This window comes from Phallusia mammillata, chromosome 6 (assembly GCF_965637545.1).
Source record: "Phallusia mammillata chromosome 6, kaPhaMamm4.hap1.1, whole genome shotgun sequence".
In the NCBI taxonomy this organism is placed as follows: domain Eukaryota; kingdom Metazoa; phylum Chordata; class Ascidiacea; order Phlebobranchia; family Ascidiidae; genus Phallusia; species Phallusia mammillata.
This window is the reverse complement of record NC_137257.1, coordinates 7266106-7286421: the sequence shown is the minus strand read 5'-3', so window position 1 is coordinate 7286421 and position 20316 is coordinate 7266106. Positions and strand designations below refer to the sequence as shown.

The window sequence follows — 20316 nt, the reverse complement described above, 5'->3', positions numbered from 1 at the left end:
CGAGCAAAAGGGCTTCATGCCGGTCGAGGGAACGTTCGAGCACGTGTACGTGTTGGATGCTGCCTTGGCAGATACCAGGCTAAACGGCAAAGACATCTTTGTCCGGTGGCTTGACATCAAAAACGCCTTTGGTAGTATCCGGCACGATTGTGTCCGTAGCGTTATGCGTGCCTTGGCCGTACTAAGCTACTTGAGCGAATGCATCCTGGACGTCTACGTCGCGAACACTTGCGCAGTGAGAACTGCTGTGGGTGTGCCCGGCGAGATACGGGTCGGTAGAGGTTTCCGTCAAGGATGTCCTCTGTCCGGGATCGAATTCAATCTTCTAGCGGAAGTGCTGGTCTGAGGCATCAAAGCGGGCTTTTTGTTGTCATTGCATTACGTTCTGGCTGCCCTATTGTGTTTAGCGTCATCCGCACATACACATTTTCCAACAACGGTGGTGCACGCGTCGAGAGCCACTGGTTTAAGTTTTGCAAATTTGGAAATGAATTTTCGTAATATTTGTTTCAACAAAGCTCACTTGAAAAAATGTGTTGTGATTATTGGGCAGAGAAGAACACCATGACAGGGCATCACTGATGCGTAACGTCACGTGACTTATGTCACACCTCACTGCGTACACTACACTACCAGCAAAAACATTAACACGTGTGTTCGTCTGGCAGTAAACGTTGAGCGAAAGCGAAAATGTTGGTCAATCTTATTCTATGCTAGACTTCCTTGCCTAAAGTTTTGTTACTAGTTTTATATATTTCTCGTCGTGTGTTGGGTTGTTGAGTTTAAGTTAGTCACTTACTTGCTCACTTTAGACGAAGTTATCGCCAACGTTATACCTTACGTTTGTTCTTGTTTATAGTTTTTGTAATAAACCTCGTTTTACGTTCTAGTTGTTATTAGTCAGGAGTCTTCAGAGTTTTATTTTTGGAGTCGGACCGCGCATTATCTTCTTTAAGCTTAACGGGCAAATAACTAAATTTTGCAATAGAGGACAATAAACACATTTTGAATTTTTTTATTATTTTTTTTCCAGGATTGAAAACTTTTGGACTTCACTTTTAAATGGTATTGTTTTCTGTAAAAAAGTTTTTACATTAAAGATGCTTCGCATATGTTTCTTCATTTCATGCCTCAGTTTGGTAGCAAAGGTAAGTTGTGGTACTTGTGTATTGTGAGGTTTAAAATTAACTACAAGATTACAGATACAGACATATCTGCTGTGCTACTTGATCTTTATTTCACAGTTTATATGTGACAATTACTGCACAACTATTGCAAATAGAGCATGTCAATTTGTTTATTTAAACTTAATTATCAACATATAATTATGATGGCAATAGAGTTTTAAAACGACAAAATTGTATTTAGCAAGTGGTTTATTTCAATTTTTCTTGCTTTCTTTGAAGACTTGTTAGCAATGGCACTATTTACATAAACTAAATTTTTCACATTCCTTACTTTTTTGCTGTACACATGACAAGCTTTTGAATTGACGTAGAAACTTTCTTTACATAACTACTTTGTTAAAAAGGTTTCTGCCGGACAAGATGATCCCGAGATTTCCAGACTAAAGTCATTACCTGGACACATGAAACCTTTTGGATCTGAAGGACCATTTTTCCATGTTCCAATTGTTGAAGGATTTCCAACAACATACGATTTTTTCAACAATTATGTGATCCCATCAATTCCTGTTGTGATGAAAGGTGCAGCCAAAATATCTCCAGCTTTTAAAAAATGGTGGGTTTTAATTTAGTCAATAACTTTAGCTTAAATTAGAGCAAGTGCATTAAACTTTTCACTTTTAATGTTTAAAATGGCCTTTCACACTGAATAATGGGGCGGTTATTCAGTATTGATGGTATCGAATGATTTTAGTGGTATCGATACTCGTACTCGCTTCTCCATGTGTGTGCATATGTACCCGACCATGGCAAATAAATTAACTAACGATATACAACTAAGTACAACACTATATTTAAGTACTCGGTGTAGTAAATTTATGATGTACTTAGTATCGCAGGTATATACGTGGTACTCTGTATCAGTACTCACTTCAAAATTTGGTATCATCCTATCACTGCTGGATAGCCTCAGATCGTTTGTTGTTTTTTTCACTAGACACTTAACGCATACAACACAGTTTTTTTGTTTATCATTGCTTCAGCATTGTGGTTTCCAATCTCTATCTAAGACAGGGGTGGGCAAACTTTTCAATGCACGGGCCGCATTCAAAAGTTCTTAATGTTATCGGGCCGCATAGTATTTAACCAACGGCCACCATTGTTTGCTTGTTTTTTTGTTTTAAAATAACTGGTGTAAAGAATTTGGTTTATATCATATATATATACCATTCAACTTGGTGCTCAAGTTTAGCTAAACGAAGCTAACTGTTTATGACGTCATAATCTGTATTGTGACGATTGCAGGGCCTGTTTTTTCGCATTGTTTGCACACAATAAGCGGATAAAAAGCCTCACGCATATAGTTACTAAGCTGGTAATCTTTTTTCCAGTCTCGCAAAATCTGTTTTTAGCAGTTTAAAAATCAAAATATTTGGCAAAATAGTTTTAGTTACGTCACGGCCCTATGCATGTATTTTAAAACCGGTCGCACAAACTCGTCTCCGCGTCCGCATGTGGCCGTAAGGCCGCATGTTGTGCACGCCTGATCTAGCCCAAAAATATTTTCAGCTATTTGCAAATACGTTTGTTGTCACTTGACTAGGCAAAAATTGGTTAAAACGCTACAATTGTAATTATTTCAAAATAAACAAGCATTTTAAGCATGTTTTTTTGTTAATAAATTCCTTGCGCCAACATTAAACAAGGCGAGCCGCTTTTAGTATCCATCCTTAGGTGTTGTGCGGGTCTGCGTTAACGAGTCTGAAGCCGTTTTTAAACAGTTTGCAATGTACTGCAACGACCTAAACTTGATCCAAAGTGACCAAAGTTTTGGCGTCAACAGTGCAAAGTGGGCTGTATTTGAAAAAGTAAATTGCTTTTACTTTTATCGAACGAAGAAATTGTGTCAAGTGACGATTTGCATAACAACGTGGCAGAAACAACAGTCAAAGGCACATAAAAAGTATCTATGTTTAGTTCCTACGTATGCTGGTACGGGTACAGATACTGCACATGGTATAGGTATCGGCAAGTCGCACCCTCGGTACTTTTTATTATTTTTTAAAAACTCTACGCCTGCGTTGCTTGGTAACTTTCTCTTTAAAATTTACTAACACTTGGCGGGCCGCATGAACTCCTTTGCCAGGCCGCATGCGGCCCGCGGGCCGTAGTTTGCCCACCCCTGATCTAAGATAATAAAAATGGTATTGTTTTTTTTGTTTCCCAATAATACTATTGACTTTGAAAAAGGTTTTCTTGTTTTGCTTGTAGGACAGATGAATACTTTATCAAACATAAAGATGCATCAGAGAAAGTTTATGCGGAAGCAAGGAAAAAGGAAGATAGGACCATACCTGGAAGTTTCCTGTCTTTCCGCACATTTGTCAAGCAATACATCAAACATGACATATACATGGTTAATGGGGTGCCAATGTTTTTGAGGTATTCCAATGTAATATCCTTCTTATAGCTATCTTAACAAGGAAAGTAGTGGCTTTGAAAACATTGTTAGATAGTGAACAACAGTGTTCACACCATATGTTCAAAGAAGATTGGGTAATGTTGAGATATAAATAAACTGCTGTTTGTGTCTGGATGATGTGTAGATATAAATAAATGACTTGCTGGTTTGTATGTGTCATCACATCAAAGGCGTCTTAAGATAATGTGAAAACACTGCAATTGATTTTTATTATTTGTTGTATTTTTTTTACCCATGAAAAATGCAATTGGGTAATGAAACTCTTAGGACAAACTGCTGATCCATACTTACAGCTGTGACTTTATTGAAAACAGTGTCATACTTAAGTTATTGGGCAGAAAACAAAGCATAAAATATTTTAAAATCCAATGTTTGAGTACTACGTTTTGTTAATTTCACCCACCACTGCACTAGAGATATGTATGTTTTTAGGTCTTGTAACTGTAGTGTAAATTGGAAGTAAATACTCACATTATTTTTATGCAGACGAGATGTTTTGCTGCCACCTCCACTAAACTGTGAAAAAGTGAAGAAAAATTTAGCTGACACAGTAAGTTGAAACAAATTTTTAAAGTGAAAAGGATTAAATGTCAATATGTTTGGTATCAATACTGATTTCAGTCGACAAAAACAACAACCAATATATTTTAAGCAAAAATTTGATTATTGCCAATAAGTTAGTCCTTTCAAACAGGAAAAAATTCAACGTTATCGTCATTTAATAATAATCTAAGTTGAGATGATTGTTAGCTGATCTCTGGTGTAACCAAAATCTGCCCTGTGTTGTTTCATTATGTGGAATATATATCTTTACATATGTTTGTCCACCAATGTATCATAGTGGTCAATAAATTTCCAAGAACATGTTTTTTTAAATTTTTGCATTACAAATTTGCAACATTATCCAAACTTTGATTTGATGTTTTGAAATAATTTATATTTGTTAAAACCCAGTTTTTAATCACAAATAAATATGTTTAGGTAATGTGGTTCAGCAGCGGTGGGACGAAATCAGTTTTACACAATGATGATGTTGACAACATAAATTGCCTTTACCGTGGAAACAAGACACTTACATTTGTCAGTCCTTTCCAAACTGATGAGGTATTTTTGTATTATTTAATACTTTTAATTAAATATTTTATGCAAGTTTATCTATTTAGTTGTGTGAGGTGCTACAGAAGCATACAATATTGTTTAACCCAAAAATATGGGCTTTTAACAGTGTGCCAAAAATTACTAATGGCATGATCTTTAACTCATGTTATGTCTCTTGACATGCAAAATCCTGTATTAAAATCTTTTGGTGCAATTTTTAATTGTTATCAGACTGGTTCCGTTCTTTTATTGTATCTGAGTTTTAGTAGTAAGGATTTACACTCCCCATGTGCTTTTAGGATTGGGTTGCAAGTGTGATTGATCATCCTGAAGGAACATATTCTGACATTGATGTTGATGCTGTTGATTATGTCAAGTACCGTAAACTTTCAGACATAAACTATGGCGTTGTTCAGATGAAGGAAGGGGACTGTTTATTTATTCCTTACAAGTGGTCAGTATTGCTAACTTTATTTAGTGTTTATGTTTGGGACAATCTACAAAGATCTTTTAGTTTTAGGGTTTGTAATTTTCCAAACCACAGCATAAGGAAATGCATGGGCTACGTGACTGGCAACAAGCTTTAGGAAGGAAACCGTTTGGAATAGGATTTAAGGCATATGGCATTTGCTGGCACATTGCTAGGGCTGTTTTAATTGAAAAATCCTTACCATGATTTTTTTAAGGGGACAAATGGTTAAATTGTTAATGTCACAAACTTTTACTTCCAGTCATATTTTATGAATTGTTTTGGTTAGCATTTATACATTTGTTGGTCGAGATTACAAATAAACAACTGTTCTGTAGTTCCAGATGTAAAAAAGGTCTATAATAAACAGCTTTCAAGTTATAACTTTTTTCTGAACTTTTAGTAAATTTTTACATTGTTAAAGTAACTGAAAAAAAATCTTTTCAAAGAAAGTACATTCACTTATATTTTAACGATATGTTTCAGGGCCCATCAAGTAAATTCCTATGGAAACAATCTTGCTGTAAATATTTGGTTTAACCACCTACCAAATAACTTTCGGAATTTGACACCAGCTGATTGTGGTGACCAAAGTGTTGATGCCACTCTTGACCGGGTCAAATTTGAAACAACTGACCAATATAGTGGCTCTACACCTCAACAAAAACCAATTTTTGATAAAGGTATTTTTTTTTAAAAAACTGTTTATGTGCAGTGGTGAACGCACACTAATTTTCAGATGAGACTAGTTTTTGGTCAATATTGCCATTAAAACAAATACAAAAGCAGTACAAGTAAGGCTAGGTGAAATGGTCACTTAATCTGTTTTCGAAACTTAACATGTAAAAATAACTGCATGAAACAAAACAGAGATTATTAAGTAATTTTGCTGATAGATTTATGGTAAAGTCAATACAAGAGACACCTTTGCATTTGAGCTCTTGGTGCTATGCTGCACCTATAATACCTCCTTTACCACTGGTCATATCTTAAAAACTAAAAATAAGGTATGAATTAAAAATCTGTCACTTGAAAAAATAGCTATTGTAATTGTAATGACCGACGAACGATTGGAAAGTTTAAGATTAGATGGATATGTCAACATGAATGTTTGATGACAAAATTGTCCTGTTTTCACAATAATCTAAATAAGTGAACATCACAGATTATTCACCTGACAAAAAAGAACATGAGGCAAAAACTGAGTCTACCGAAGAAATTAAAGAAGAAGAAAAAGAAGAAGGGGAGGAAGGTGGTGAAGAAGAAACTCCACTTATGTGAGTTTAGTTTATTGCAATATTCCCTTTAGTGTCTTAAAAAGATCTTGATATGTCAATGGTTTGTCCAACCTTGACTAATATTCCACATAACACACTAATTGTTTTCAGCCAATTTAACTGTTTCTGTAAAGATATTGCATTTTAGACTGTACTGACAAAAAAGGTTGTTGTAAACTTGCTCTATTGCCTTAACTAGGCCATCACATACCCAAGGATGCTAAAAAATATACTGTTCATTCTATACTGCTATATATTTATATTTACTGTTAGCATATTTTAAGTAGATTATATTTCTGCAAAAGGCAATGACCCTTTTTGTAATCATTGCCTTTTTCAAAACAACCACGATTGGTTCCCTTAATTGGGTACTGAAATGTAACTCATTGTTATGCCATATGTAATATTTTGCAACATTATTGCAATATTTGGACGAGCAGCCCCCGTAGCACAAACCACATAGATTTTTGAAACAGTACTGTTTTTTAAAAAAAAATTAGCAACATTTTGGCTATTCGGTACAATTTTGAGTGGCCAAAATCGGTACAGTTTGACACAAAATGTAAACCCAAATTTAAGGGTTTTTTCACCAAAAAATTTTATTTGCATTTTTTTTGTTCTGCATGCCCTTGTGGCACAGATGTGAACATTTAGCATTCTACATGTTATAGAGCCTTTGAAGTTTTTTTGTGTGCCAGACACTGTGCCACAATTTATGCTGCTAGAAAAAGAATGAAACAAGTTGTAATAAAATTTTTGTAAGCCTAGACCAGGCGTAGGAATCGTGCGGCCTAAAGGCATTTTTAGGATGTTGATATTGCACCAGGCGCTGAAAATAGACAGAAACGTATTTTTTATCTTAAATCCCCATTCCTATTTGTTCAGTTCTAGGGCAGCGGTTGTCAAACTAGAGCCAAATGGTCCCGTAGTGGTACACATAGCGATTTCCATAGGACTACGAAGGACCAAGGTTCTACAATCTTAGTTGTGTTGCAAAATAACAATTGTTTGCGCATAATCGAATGTCTTAAACTCGTCTGTGATGTCACAAGCTGCTCTTAGATTATTGATATTTGTAAACAAGTGCGTTTCTAGGTTAAATAAATCCTGAATGTTGTAGTTAAGGAGAAAATGTATTGAGAAATTTTATTTAGTTTGGGCCATAAGTCCTACAACTCTACAAGGGAATAGCTAAACGACCATACTGTAAAGTTAAAAAGTTTAAACACCACTCTACTTGGCCTGGTAAATAGTCTATGTGGCTTAAACGAGTGCCGATAAACCGCTTGGTGGCCTTTGTAAACAAAAAGGTTTTCCACCCCTGGCCTAGACTGTGTTTGGCTGTTTGAGCACATGTGATTGAAAATATTAATTTATAACTTTTATTTCAACAATTGCTGAGGTTGAAACCTGCATCTGATTTGTGTTTTTGTAAAAGGTTTTTGTGTCCATAGTTTCCACTGCTCACATTTAAAGCATACAACTTGACTAACGTACAAATTATTATTATATAGAGCTGCAGTTTTCCAAGCATTTGGCCAAAAGTCTTCCATCGACATTGAAGACCTTAAAGCTGGAATTTTAATGGTAGGTGCTGAAGTGTATAAGTTTTTTTAATGTTTATTTAGCATGGCCCCCAGGTTTGTTAGTGACCTGGATTAACATTGCAGTAAGTTGCAATTTTATCATGGTGAACCCAGTAATTACATACTGGAGTAAGCAAAAACTACATTGTCACATTTGTGCAAAGCTGGTAGCATGCTATGCAGTGTCTAAGCCAGTGTTTCTCAAACTGTTTAAGCATGTGGCGAATGAACCAACAAAACTTTCTTTTGGCGGTGCCTTTTAAAGGTCGACCACACAAAAAGTATCAAAAGAAAGTTAATTTGTAACTTTATTTTGGTGACTCAGATCAGATAACTTTTTATGTCAAATATAAAGAAAAAATGAGATTTTGAACATTGTTATGTACAGTGTTTCATAACGGAACGGAACGGAACGTTATACCGGAACGAAATAAATAATTTTTGGCTCAAATACCGGAACGAAATACAGAAATAAAAAATATTCAAAATACCGGAACGGAACGAAATACCGTAATATTTTATTCCGGTATTTTGTTCTGGACATTTGACATGAAACAATTGCTGAAAATTTCGCGGCGTTAAGATATAATAAAAATTGAGGCTCCCACAATTTACATCCGTTTGACCATTATTGACAAATGTTATGTGACGTAACAACTACCGACAATAATTCTTGTGTGTTGCAACTTTCTTTTTTGTTCGCTTAATAGTTGTAAAGACCACAAGGAAATGTTCTTGTTTTCAGACCGAAATACCGAAAAATACCGTTATAATTTTATTTCGGTCCAGAACGAAATAACGAAATTAATAATTTGCTCAGAACGAATAACGTTATTTGGTTTCGTTCCGTTCCGGTATGAAACACTGGTTATGTATCCCTCATGGTACACTAGCGTGCTGCGGCACACAGTTTGACAGGGTTCCCGCGGGTATGGAAAACCTGAAAAGGTTATGGAATTTAAATTTGTATGGTAAATTGGCTACATATACCAAGTCTTTTTTCTAGTTTTGCTATTGAAATTACTTGATTTTTTCCTATTAAGGTTATGGAAATTCGGGTTTTTTTCTTTAAAGTTTTGGAAACATCATGGAATTTATAAACAAAAATTGTGCGGTTACCCTGGTTTGCGAATCACTGGTTTCAGTTTGTATTGCTTTTAAAACCACATTACCAATTGTACTGACCCAAAGCAAATGGGTCTAACCTAACACTCTTGAGAGCCAAAAGAGAGCAGTTATCTGTTCCTACTACATACTTTTCACTACTTTTTATTTGCAAACTTGACCAAAAAAATCATATATATAATGTTTTTGGGGGTGTCAAAACATCTCAACAAGTCAAGTCTAACTATAAAAGAAAGTAAGAAATGACTGAACATAACAATACAATAGCATAAAGTCAAAAAAAATGTCCAAACTTAATGCACAGTATGTGTGTCAATCCAGTGAATTGCATAAAAAAATTGTCCACTTGGTTCTGCAATTAACTGGATTCATATCATATGTAGTGAATTTTACTTAACTTTTTTATTAACTCTATACCTTTTTAGATGCAACCCAGTACATTTCAATCTTGGGATGATGCATGTGAAAATACGCTTAATACAATTTACAGCAACATGGACCTGAATGGCGATAACCAATTAAATGTTGCTGACCATGATTTGTTTAAACATAAACACCAGGAGGTTAGTTGCTTTGTAATATAAAATGTTAGATGTTAGTACCAACTCTTATGCAGTGTGTATATAATAAAACCCATAAATAAAAAATTATTCGAATTAAAAGGAGATAACACATTATGTTGTTGTTGTTTTGTTTTCTGTGATGATAAAAATAAGTTATCTGTTGCAAAATTTATCTTGTAACTTGTTTAAAAAAACTTGCTCCATTTACCACGGTGACAGATTTTTAACCCACCTACCTGATGTATGTCAAACTATTTGATTTTTTATTTATTTTGTTTGTGGTTTAAAGGCAAAGCTCAACATTTCTGTGAATTTTTAGGAGCAATATGAGATAATGCAAGACGTTGATGATTATTACCAAGCCTTGGCGCAGGCATTATATAATGCACAGCTAGTTGCTGAGAGGGTAAGTTATTTACATAGAATTAACATTGAAGTGTCTTAAACGGTATGATGTGAACCAGAGTTGTAAGTCCGGCTGGGTTAGGGCTAAGGTATTTTTTAAACAAACAGACCTGATGTCACATTTTTTGTAATATAAATTACCTAGCTAAGTAATTAGGTGCTGGACTTAACCTAATGCCTAACAACCCTAAAACACCATGTTTAAGCCCTAGTCCAGTGGTTCTTAACCTTTTTTCCTTGCTGCACCCCTTTCAAATCACCAACCAATTTTCGCTCCCCCTTCTGTAATTGCTTAAATAGAATAGACCTAACCAACCTTAATGATTCAGCATCCCCGCACCCCCTAGGAACAGTTCTTAAAAACGATTCTGGTTCCTGATGGGCTTCTGGCTTTTACTTCCGGGCTCACATTTCTGCCTCACTTACAACTTGGGTGTAAACTTTACAACAGTTTTCATAGCAATTTCAAACATTAATAAATTTACAACAATTTAATTATGTTAAACGGGTTATGTTATGAACATAATTTGCATTACTCCTGGCAGTTGATCCCAAATGGTTTTTGTCTACCAGCCATGCTTCTAGGCCAGGGGTGGGCAACATACGGCCCGGGATTTTGAGCGGCCCGCGGACAGTTTCCGGTCTTACATGATAATGTGGCCCGCGGCCACAGTCTGCCGCAATCTCCCATTACTTGCATACTACGTCAAATTACAGTTGTAACGCTCCCCAATAGCCAAAAAATTTCCCGCCGTTGTTACCATTGCACCATACGTCCATTGTTACGACATAACTACCAACCTTGTGTGTGTCCTACTTTAACGGTTTTCTTTGTTTCCACACGTATAGCCTAGTTCAGGGGTGGGGAACCTGCGGCCTAAAGGCCACATGCGGCCTTTTAGGGCACTAAGTGCGGCTTTCGGTGGCAAAATACATTTTTAAGATGTTGATATAACCGACTGCACCAGGCGCTGAAAAAAAATAGACAGAAACGTATTTTTGACTTTATTGCAGATTATTTTTTGATTAGTTCCAGGGCAGCGGTTTTCAAACAAGACCCATGTGGTCCCATAGTGGTACATAAAGCGATTTCCATAGTTAGGACTACCAAAAACTCCAGGTTCAGCCATTTCTAGGTTAAATAAATCCTGAATGTTGTAGTGAAGATGAAAATGTAGTGAGGAATTTTAATTAGCTGGGACCGTAAGTCCTACAAACTACGAGGAAATAGCAAAACGATCATTCTGTAAGTCAAAAAGTTTGAACATCACTGCCCTTGGCCTGGAAAATAGTCTATGCGGCCTACACGAGTGTCGATAAATCGTTTGGTAGCCTTTATAAACAAAAAAGGTTCCCCACCCCTGGTGTAGGTGGTCAAAAATTTGTTTTAAATCACTGGATAAATACGCGATTAATGTATCGATTCAGGAATCCGGCCCGCCAAGTACTTCATTTTCCCATATCAGGCCCGCCAACTGGAGAAGTTGCCCGCCCCTGTTCTAGGCTGACCCAAAAAATTTTAGTTGAAAAAAGTTGATGCAATTTTAGATCACGCAATGTGCAAATACTGTGCCATAATTTGTAAATAATTGCTTTGGGATGATTTGTCTCCAATTATTCAGTAAAATTTTTTGATAACAATCAGGCTGTTGAACTTATACAGTTTACAGTTGAATTTTGTGTTTTTCAACCCTATCCTAACCATGAAAAAGCAGTGGATTCGATGGGTAATAAAATAGTTTTTCATTTTCATACAGGTCATGATTCGCAAACTCATTCAAAATGGTCAGGTAGAAATGGACATGGCCAAAAACATTTATGGTGAAAAGTTTGTTGCTGACATTAAACCAGTGGCTGCAGCCAAAGAAGAACTGTAGGCAATAGGGATTGTTTTATTACATGCATGTGCAATTTTTACCCCCAAAAAAGGTATTCTTTTTTTGAATTGATGCAATGTAGTTGCAGTGCATCTCATAAGTCCTACTGTGTTGTATTTCTAATGTAAAATTATGCAATAGTTTTAAAACTTTATAAACAACAGCCACTGTTTTACCACATACTTCACAATGCAACCTAGGATGCTTTCAAAAAGTCTTTGCCATCTTACTGGATTCAAAAAGATTTATTTTGGACCTTTGGTGTAATATAAAAGAAACTTGCGTTGCAATATTTTGCCATTTGAGATTTCTGTGTTTACTTTTATTATTTTTGTTGTGTGCAATGATGGGCGTCACTGTATTTTGCCATTAAAGAGATTCTGACAGTGTGTGAAGTGACATGTTGTTCATAGCTGTGGCCCAGTGCTTTAATGTTCCAAACTATTTGTTGTTTGTGTCCTCATTTGTAAAGGCCTTGACGTGCCCTTACTAAAACAATAACCTAAGAACTCTAAAGAGAAATTGAAATGCTTATCTTGGTGCAATGTACTCATATTTCAAGCATTTTAGACAAATTTGTAGAATAGCCTTTTCCCAGTTAAACGTGACGACATTTTATTTAAATTTGTTTTTCACATAATAGTAGTAATAGTAGCCTACTATAGAAGTAGGGTCATAATTTTCAGGGTTAAGAGAAGCTGATTGTTACCCAAAGTATGCATTCATACGAACAGTTAAAAGTTGGAATTTCAGGTGTTTTGAAAGTTGGAATAGTTCCTTAACATACAAACAAACAAAAAGTGAATTTTACAACATTAGCGATTCATCTCCTCACATCGAGTTCGTTTCAAAAAAGTAAAAAAAACATTTATACCCCGATGCAACATTGTCGCATTCAAAACATACTAATGTGTTATGAATTGGAATTATCAAATTTCTAACCACCGTTGAAGAAGACAGCAAAAAATTACGGAAACGATGCCGAAAATTAAGAAAACGGAAATATATAGTTCAAGTTCCATTCTCTTCATAATTGGGTTTTCTGTTCTGTACTCTTCGATAACACTAGCCCTTTTGTTTTTGTGTGGAAATGGTCTAGTAGGGGTTTCAACTCCCAGAAACTCACAAAGCGGCTCCCATCCCTCACTGACGTCAAAAATTAGAAGTTGGTCTTTCGGTATTTTCTGTCAAAAACTTTATAAACCAGCAGTTTTTGCAGGGTGAACAACCAATATGGTAAGCTAACCCTGCCAGGCATAGTATCAAGTTTATAGAGCTCTTCTGGTAAATGTATTTTATATAATACAATTGCCAGAAGAGCTCTATAAACTTGATGGTAGCCTAAGCTAAAATTGCGACACAGCTACTCAATCACCTGAGAAAGTATAACTGCCATTATTGCGAAAAAAAAAAAAAAATTGCGACACAGCTAAAAATCACCTGAGAAAGTATAACTGCCATTATTGCGATTAGTTTTTGCATAAGATTAGCAATATCCTACCTGTTGCAAATAAAGGTTGTGCTGTATGTACATTCGCTTCATGATTGCCTCGTTAAAAATCGTCACTTTTTGCCAAGGCCACCTGCATTTGTCTCCTCTAAAAGTTCCCTCTGTAAAAATATATTTAAAAACACATTTTTGGGGATTAAAATAAGTCGTTTGGGCAATGAGTCAAACCATTCTCTGGGACCTAACAGTCGACAGTAGCCTACTACACACCTTTTGAAAAGTGGCCTTTTTCAAATATTGTATTTTACTGTAGGCAAACGCAACACAAAGCGAAGTAACAAATTACAAAAAAGTTTTCCTACGATCGTTCTTGCGATGCCGAAACGCTCTCCAGCCGGAATACGTCAATGTGTGTAAGGATTTAAGAAACAGACTGTTGCTCAACGAGTTGGTCTGCCGAGATAAGCTTTGGTACCAATCGTCCTCATTTCTTATTGTCAGAATCACCTTAAACGTACAACGGAATAGGATCTTAAGACATATGTTTTTGAATTGCTGTTGTATATTTTGTGTGGCCCATTTCAATTTAGGTGTTTAAGTGATGCGGGGGTCAGAGTTGTAAGCCGGCCTGAAATTCGAGTCTCAACCCGGCCCGAAACCGAATCGTTTTTTGAAAGCCCGTTTAGGCCCGAAAGTTTGACTGATAGGCCTCAACTCTGGTGTGAACAATAAAGTTTTGGAAACACTGCTGTAGATGTAGCCATAATGCCTGAAAGAACAACTTTTAAATTTTAACTTAACATATTGTATCAACAAATTGAGCTTGAACAATCAAACTGACCTCACATAAAATACGATATATTGCAAAACACGTGTATCATAATAACACACCAAAAGCTAGTAAGAAGTCTTACTTTGGCATCAGGAAAGGCTTGTAAAATGTCTTCCCAAAAATAGCAGCATGGACTGTCAGTTACTGCATCAATTTCTGAATACATTTTTATAAAGTCGGCTATGGTTCCTCCGTGGTTTATAATACGGTCCCAATCATTCGCATGGTACCAGAAGTGTTCGATCCAATCATAAGTTGTGTATCCGAGAATTCGTAAAGCCTGACACATAGTTTTTGTGCCTGTTTTCGGGTATCCAGCTGCTATAACTTTCATTGTGCTAATAAATGTTAAATGTTTTTTTAACTGCAATGATCAGAACACTAATTGGAAGTTGTTCAGTAGCCTAGTAATGCTAAGTAAATGGACTGGTGCCACGAACTTCTTCAAAAAGCCACTTGACGCCGTGGTGTTGTTACAATTTGTGAAGCGTTACACTGTAATAGTCGAAGATGGAAAGATAATTGTTCTTTTGTTTTGGGGGGTGCAGCCGTATACCGAAATTTCGACATGGGCTTTTATAAAACCCAGAATAATTTGGATATTCGTTGATACATTTTTTGGTTTAATTCTATATTCAACCGTATAATTTGGTATAATGGCGTCAATAAACAAAAAAATATTTTTTTGCGTCCAGAACTTCTTTTGGATGACGTAACGACTTTAACAACAGGTCAGCAAGAGGACGATGTGTAACACTAGCAAGAAAAAAAAACTGTTAGGTTGGTGAACTAACAAGGATAGACAAATTTGCGTCGTTTGGGCCATGAAAGCACAAGTGCATGTGCACACAACTCACCAAGACGGTTTAACTTATCTTTAAGCATTCGTAGAATTTAGTTGAACCTGAATTTTATCTGTTGAGGTTAGATTGGTTCATGTTGATGAACATTTTAAAACCTTAAAAAGGTATTGACAACTGCAACTGTCCCACTAACTAGAAATTCTTCAACTGTGGGTTCAACTCCATGCAGACTTTCCATGAGTCGTTCATTAGGTTTGTTCCGTCGGAAAACAGTAGCTACCCATCCGCTGAAGAGCGCAAGTCCTTAGTAAATAGTGGCCGTTATTTTTTAACGCTGTTGGGTTTGTTAATGACGTCCCAACAGTTGATAAAAACATATTTACGTCATTACACGCACATTAATGTAAAAATGGCGTTTCTTTGTAAAATTTAGGGGCGGCTCGCTGCAGCAACCCCTAGATATTTTTACTTAATATTCCTACCACAATATTACAGATGACTTTCATTATATTCTTTTTTTTTTCTTTAGCAATATATAACAAGTATAATTTCCACCTTGATCGGCATTTTTTTCCTTTTTTTCAAAAAAAAGTATTGCATTAATATGTTATCTATGGTGGAGCTGCAGCTCCACTTTCGTGACGTTACATGACGTTTTGCAGTTGTGCGCATGCGCACTTGGAAAAGCTACATGCCGGGCGAAATAGGCGACAGGGGGCTGTGGCTCGCGCAGCACCTCCCGTGACGTAGCGCTAGTTGTGTTGTCTGCTTCGCGTCAGTGAGCTCCAAAGCCAAACCCGTGTACTATATTCTTAAGTTCGACAGTGAGTAGGCCTACAGTCAAATAAATATTTTTGCCATCTTATAATTTATTGGTTTGAAGGTTAGTCGTGACATTTTAAGATGACTGTAAGTGGGTTTCAGTTTTTGCAGTTATCATGGAATTAAATAAGTGTATCTAACACCTTGAAAAAGAAAAAAAGTCATCTAGAAAATATGGGACAAAACATCTGCTTCTCCAATGCCATGCAGGAGTAAGCAACTCAGTTTTAGTTTTTAATACTACTAAAGAAAAAATAAATTTGTGATTGTAAAGTTAAATGCCTCACTGAAATTCAGGCAATATCAAATGCAGAACAAACAATTGCAGAAGCAACAGGATTTTTGAAATACCTGAGTGAAGACAATTTGAAGTTTTGGTTTCTTAACACACCATGTGGACAGTATTTGCAACCAAGTGCAATCATGTGTATTGATATAATGGACATGTACTGTTTGTCTAAACAGTAGCTGCTAAATTGCTTCACAGAAGGTGTTTCTTAAGAGTGAACATTCTACAGACAAGATTGTAGTGACCACCAAGTACATCCTATTGTTGACAAAGAAAAGCTAGTTACTCAAATGAAAATGTTTCTGTAGATCTGATGTTCAAGATTACTTTTCAAGATAATAGAAAATAATCTAGATGATGGTTTGACAAGTTAAATTACTAGGATGAAAAATCCTTTTTGCTGTTTCCACAAGTCCTTCAAGAGCAAAACAGTTTGTTTGAACACTGAAAAGGATGCAAACCTTTGTTAGGAACTCCATTATTTCCAAAAGACTTGCACTTGCAGTGCTAGCACTAAATAGAAAAACAGTTTCTTAGTTGCCATTTGGAATCAAGGAAGAAGCTATCAATTATCATGCCCAAACTATACCTTTATGATTCATTTTAGTTGTAAAAAGGAAGCACAAGGTTTAATAATTTTGTTTTAAATTTAAGTGAGAGTGTTGTAAATTTTAAAGCTTGAAGGAGTTTGGCACTTAAAAAAATTATAAGCTATTTGCCAGCAAATAAAGCAGCAAGTATAGCAGTTAAGAAACTGAAAGACAATTAATAGTCTGTACTCAAAAATTCAAAGAAAATATGTTTAAATAAACAAGTTCTGACACAAATGTACTGTGGTTGTTAAATTTGTCAGTTATTATCCCATAAAAAGCGTATGGCTAGTTTTTTGTGTGACAATAATCTGTGAAGTGTCATTGAATATGTTGAAAACGCTGAAATAAAAACATGACCATTTTTTAATGTTGTCTAACTGAAAAACTTTTTCGACTCATTTATAACTATTTTTTCTATTACTTTTTTTTCTTCTATATTCTTGTTGTGTTTTACCGTATTTACAACAGCTTCGTCACGTGTGTTTTTGCGCCACATTATTACTGAATGTTATTGTGTTTGGCCCGTCGCTGTACAAGTAAACAAAATACACAAATAATACCGTCTGCTGTTTACACTCGTGTACATAATTGCGTTACAAAAATTACTTCACAATGGAGTTGCTAATTAAGATTTGTATTACTTGGTTTTCTACACAAAACAATGGCTAAAAAACAAACTAGAAATGTGGCTTTTCTATATATTGCCAACTTATATATGTTCAATAAGGGCTTAAATTTGGAGCAGCACCCCCACAAATTTTAGGCGCGAGCCGCCACTGGTAAAAATATCATTACCTGTTTAAAACCAGTTACATAGTGCAGACAAGAAGTTAGAGCACATTCTGTCGCATTTATGTCATTATTTCACTTTCTTTTACAGATCTTTTACACCAGAAGTTTGCATTTGAAAAATAATAATAAGTTGACAAACCATTTGCGAAGTATTCGTGCAACAACACATGAGTAAGTCTAACCATAGGTCAATAAAGGTTGCATCACGTGACAACGCTGCTGCGACGCAGATTTGACAATGCTTTCAATTTGCTGGTATGTCCACTGTGATATATCTGCCAAAGTATACACGTTTCTCATTCTTGTGAAAACAATCATGTCATCGCGTTTGATTTGGGCAACGGAAAGACGTTTGTTCGACATGACTAAGAACAGCACATAGGGTAACCCCCAAAGTAGCTCGTAATGTCAATAGCACACCATGTCGCTCAAGGCTCAGAATCCATACCATGGGATATACTATGATAGCAGAAAATCATCGGGGAATAAACAACTAAACGATCCTTCAGCCAATTAGATAAGGGTTGCCATACGTCTGGATTTTCCCTGACATGTCAGGGAATTTAGTGTTTAAATCTGCGTCAGGGAGAAATGTTGAAATGTACTTAAAAGTCAGGAATTTAAGAAATATATATATATATATATACTATAAAATCGATGTACCAACGGAGAAAGTTTTGTGGTAGTTAGCTACAACCGCGTCTATACCATGAAACGTAAAGAGGTAAACTGGAGCGGCGCAGTTACTGTTTCGTTTTGCAGTGTGTGTGCGCGCGTAACAATACCTGTTTGTTAACTGGTTATCTGACCATACGCGTTGAATACACAAATAAAAATCTGCGTCTCAAGAAAACACAGCATTCGATGCTACGTTAGGGTTGCCATATTTTATGATACGCAATCCCTGACAAAATTTACCTCAGTTGCATTAACCCAGTGGTTTTCAAACGTTTTCATTAGTTTTTTCTAAACGGTCCAATTGCCATTATTTCGAGGGCTCGCGGTCCTTAAGCTCGAATGTATATTTCAGAAAAACGAAAGTTGATTGCAGGATTTAAACCAGTTATGCAAAATTGCGCATAACAATGATTCAAATCTGACATCACAGACAATACAAAAACATTACAATTGTGCGCGAACAATTGCATTTTTGTTAGTTGTCATGCAATAAAGCCTATTGTTTAGCAATGGACAGGTCGATTCTCACTTTCACTTTCACTTATTCAGTTGCACAAACTGACGCCAAATAAGAACATAGAATTACCCTTTTCGCGGTCACCGCAAAATTGCCTCACGGACCCCAGTTTGAGAACCGCAGCGTTAACGTTTTTTGCGATCCAAACACTTCTATTTTGAAATAAATTTCGAAAATTCGAAAGTCACACGCATGGTGACATGAGAAAACGTTATACGATACTCTGATCCTTGTCAATTAACTTTCTGCGAAGGATTCTGTTTAGTTTTTAGGGTTCACTGCTCTTACTACCAATGAAACAATAAGCATATATATCAGTGGTCGCCAACCTTTACCACTCTAAAAGCCATTCGCACCAATTTCACTCAGGAAAAAAAACTGTAAGCCACAAAGACCTTTTCAAATTCGAAATAAAATGCCACTGTATAAAAACGTTTTTATTGTCTCCCGACATTCGACTTTTTGTTGTCATATAGTTCCTTGCATATGAGGTACACAGTTAAAGCAAATGAAACTTCCCACGTTTCCACGTTGCATCGAATGCTGTGGTTTCTTGAGACGCGGGTTTTTATTTGCGTATTTAACGCGTATTGTTAGACAACTAGTAACAAACAGGTATTGTTACGCGCACACACACACTGCAAAACGAAAAAGTAACCGTGTGCGTTAACCTGTTCGCCGCCAGTTTACCTCTTAACGTTTCATAGCATAGACGCGGTTGTAGTTTACTAGAAACTTTCTCTGTTGGTACATTGATTTCATAGTATATTTAATTTTTGTTCTTAAATTCCTGACTTTTAAGTACATTTTAACATTTCTCCCTGACGCAGATTTAAACACTAAATTCCCTGAAATGTCAGGGAAAATTCGGACGTATGGCAACCCTATGCTACGTGGGAAATGTCATTTGCTTTGACTGTGTACGTAATATGCAAGGAATTAACTAACAACAAAAAGTCGAATGTCGTAAGACATAAAAACGTGTTTTTTTTTGTTGACTTTGTTTCAAATTTGAAAAGGTCTTTGTGGCGCCCAGTGTCTTTTTTCTGTGTACAATTGGTCTGAATGTTTTTTAGAGTGGTAAAGGTTGGCTACCCCTGATATATGTGCTTATTTTTTCAAGGATAGTAAGAGTAGTGAGCTTAACCTACTAACCTTACTACACAGAAGCCTACGCAGAAAGTTAATTGACAAAGATCAGAGTATCGCATCTAACTTTTTCTAGTGTCGCCGTCCGTGTGATTTGTGAATATTCTAAATTTATTCCGGAATAAAAGTTCTTGGATTACAAAAAAGGTTAACGCAGCGGTTCTCAAACTGAGGTCCGCGGTCCTTTATATAAAGGATATAAACCTATAGGTTTAGGGGTCCGTGAGGCAATTTGCGGGGGACCGCGAAAAGGTGGCAGTAATTCTATATTCTTTTTTGGCGCTAGTTTGTGCAAGTGAATAAGTTTAAATCAAAGTGAAAGTGAGAATCGACCGTCTCCATTGCTAAACAATAAGCTGTATTGTATGACAACTAACAAAACTGC

The 20316-nt window shown here is 36.1% G+C and overlaps 2 protein-coding genes across 2 annotated transcripts; one reads left to right on the top strand and one right to left on the bottom strand.

Annotated features, from left to right (window-relative positions):
• Positions 1–1034: 1034 nt before the first annotated feature.
• On the top strand, positions 1035–12395 carry LOC145233266 (uncharacterized). The gene is made up of 12 exons (XM_080097962.1): positions 1035–1148; positions 1532–1740; positions 3396–3566; positions 4093–4156; positions 4588–4710; positions 5004–5158; positions 5660–5856; positions 6339–6450; positions 7965–8037; positions 9587–9724; positions 10044–10130; positions 11887–12395. The coding sequence occupies exons 1-12, from the start codon at positions 1101–1103 to the stop codon at positions 12004–12006; spliced, it is 1497 nt and encodes a 498-aa protein (XP_079954088.1). The 5' UTR covers positions 1035–1100; the 3' UTR covers positions 12007–12395.
• A 490-nt stretch (positions 12396–12885) lies between these two features.
• On the bottom strand, positions 12886–14622 carry LOC145234162 (uncharacterized). Its single transcript, XM_080098925.1, has 4 exons — positions 14371–14622; positions 13819–13963; positions 13508–13617; positions 12886–13190 (listed from the first exon to the last, which is right to left on the bottom strand). Exons 1-4 carry the CDS (start codon positions 14620–14622, stop codon positions 12936–12938), a joined length of 762 nt encoding a protein of 253 aa, XP_079955051.1. The 3' UTR covers positions 12886–12935.
• Between the last annotated feature and the right edge of the window lie 5694 nt (positions 14623–20316).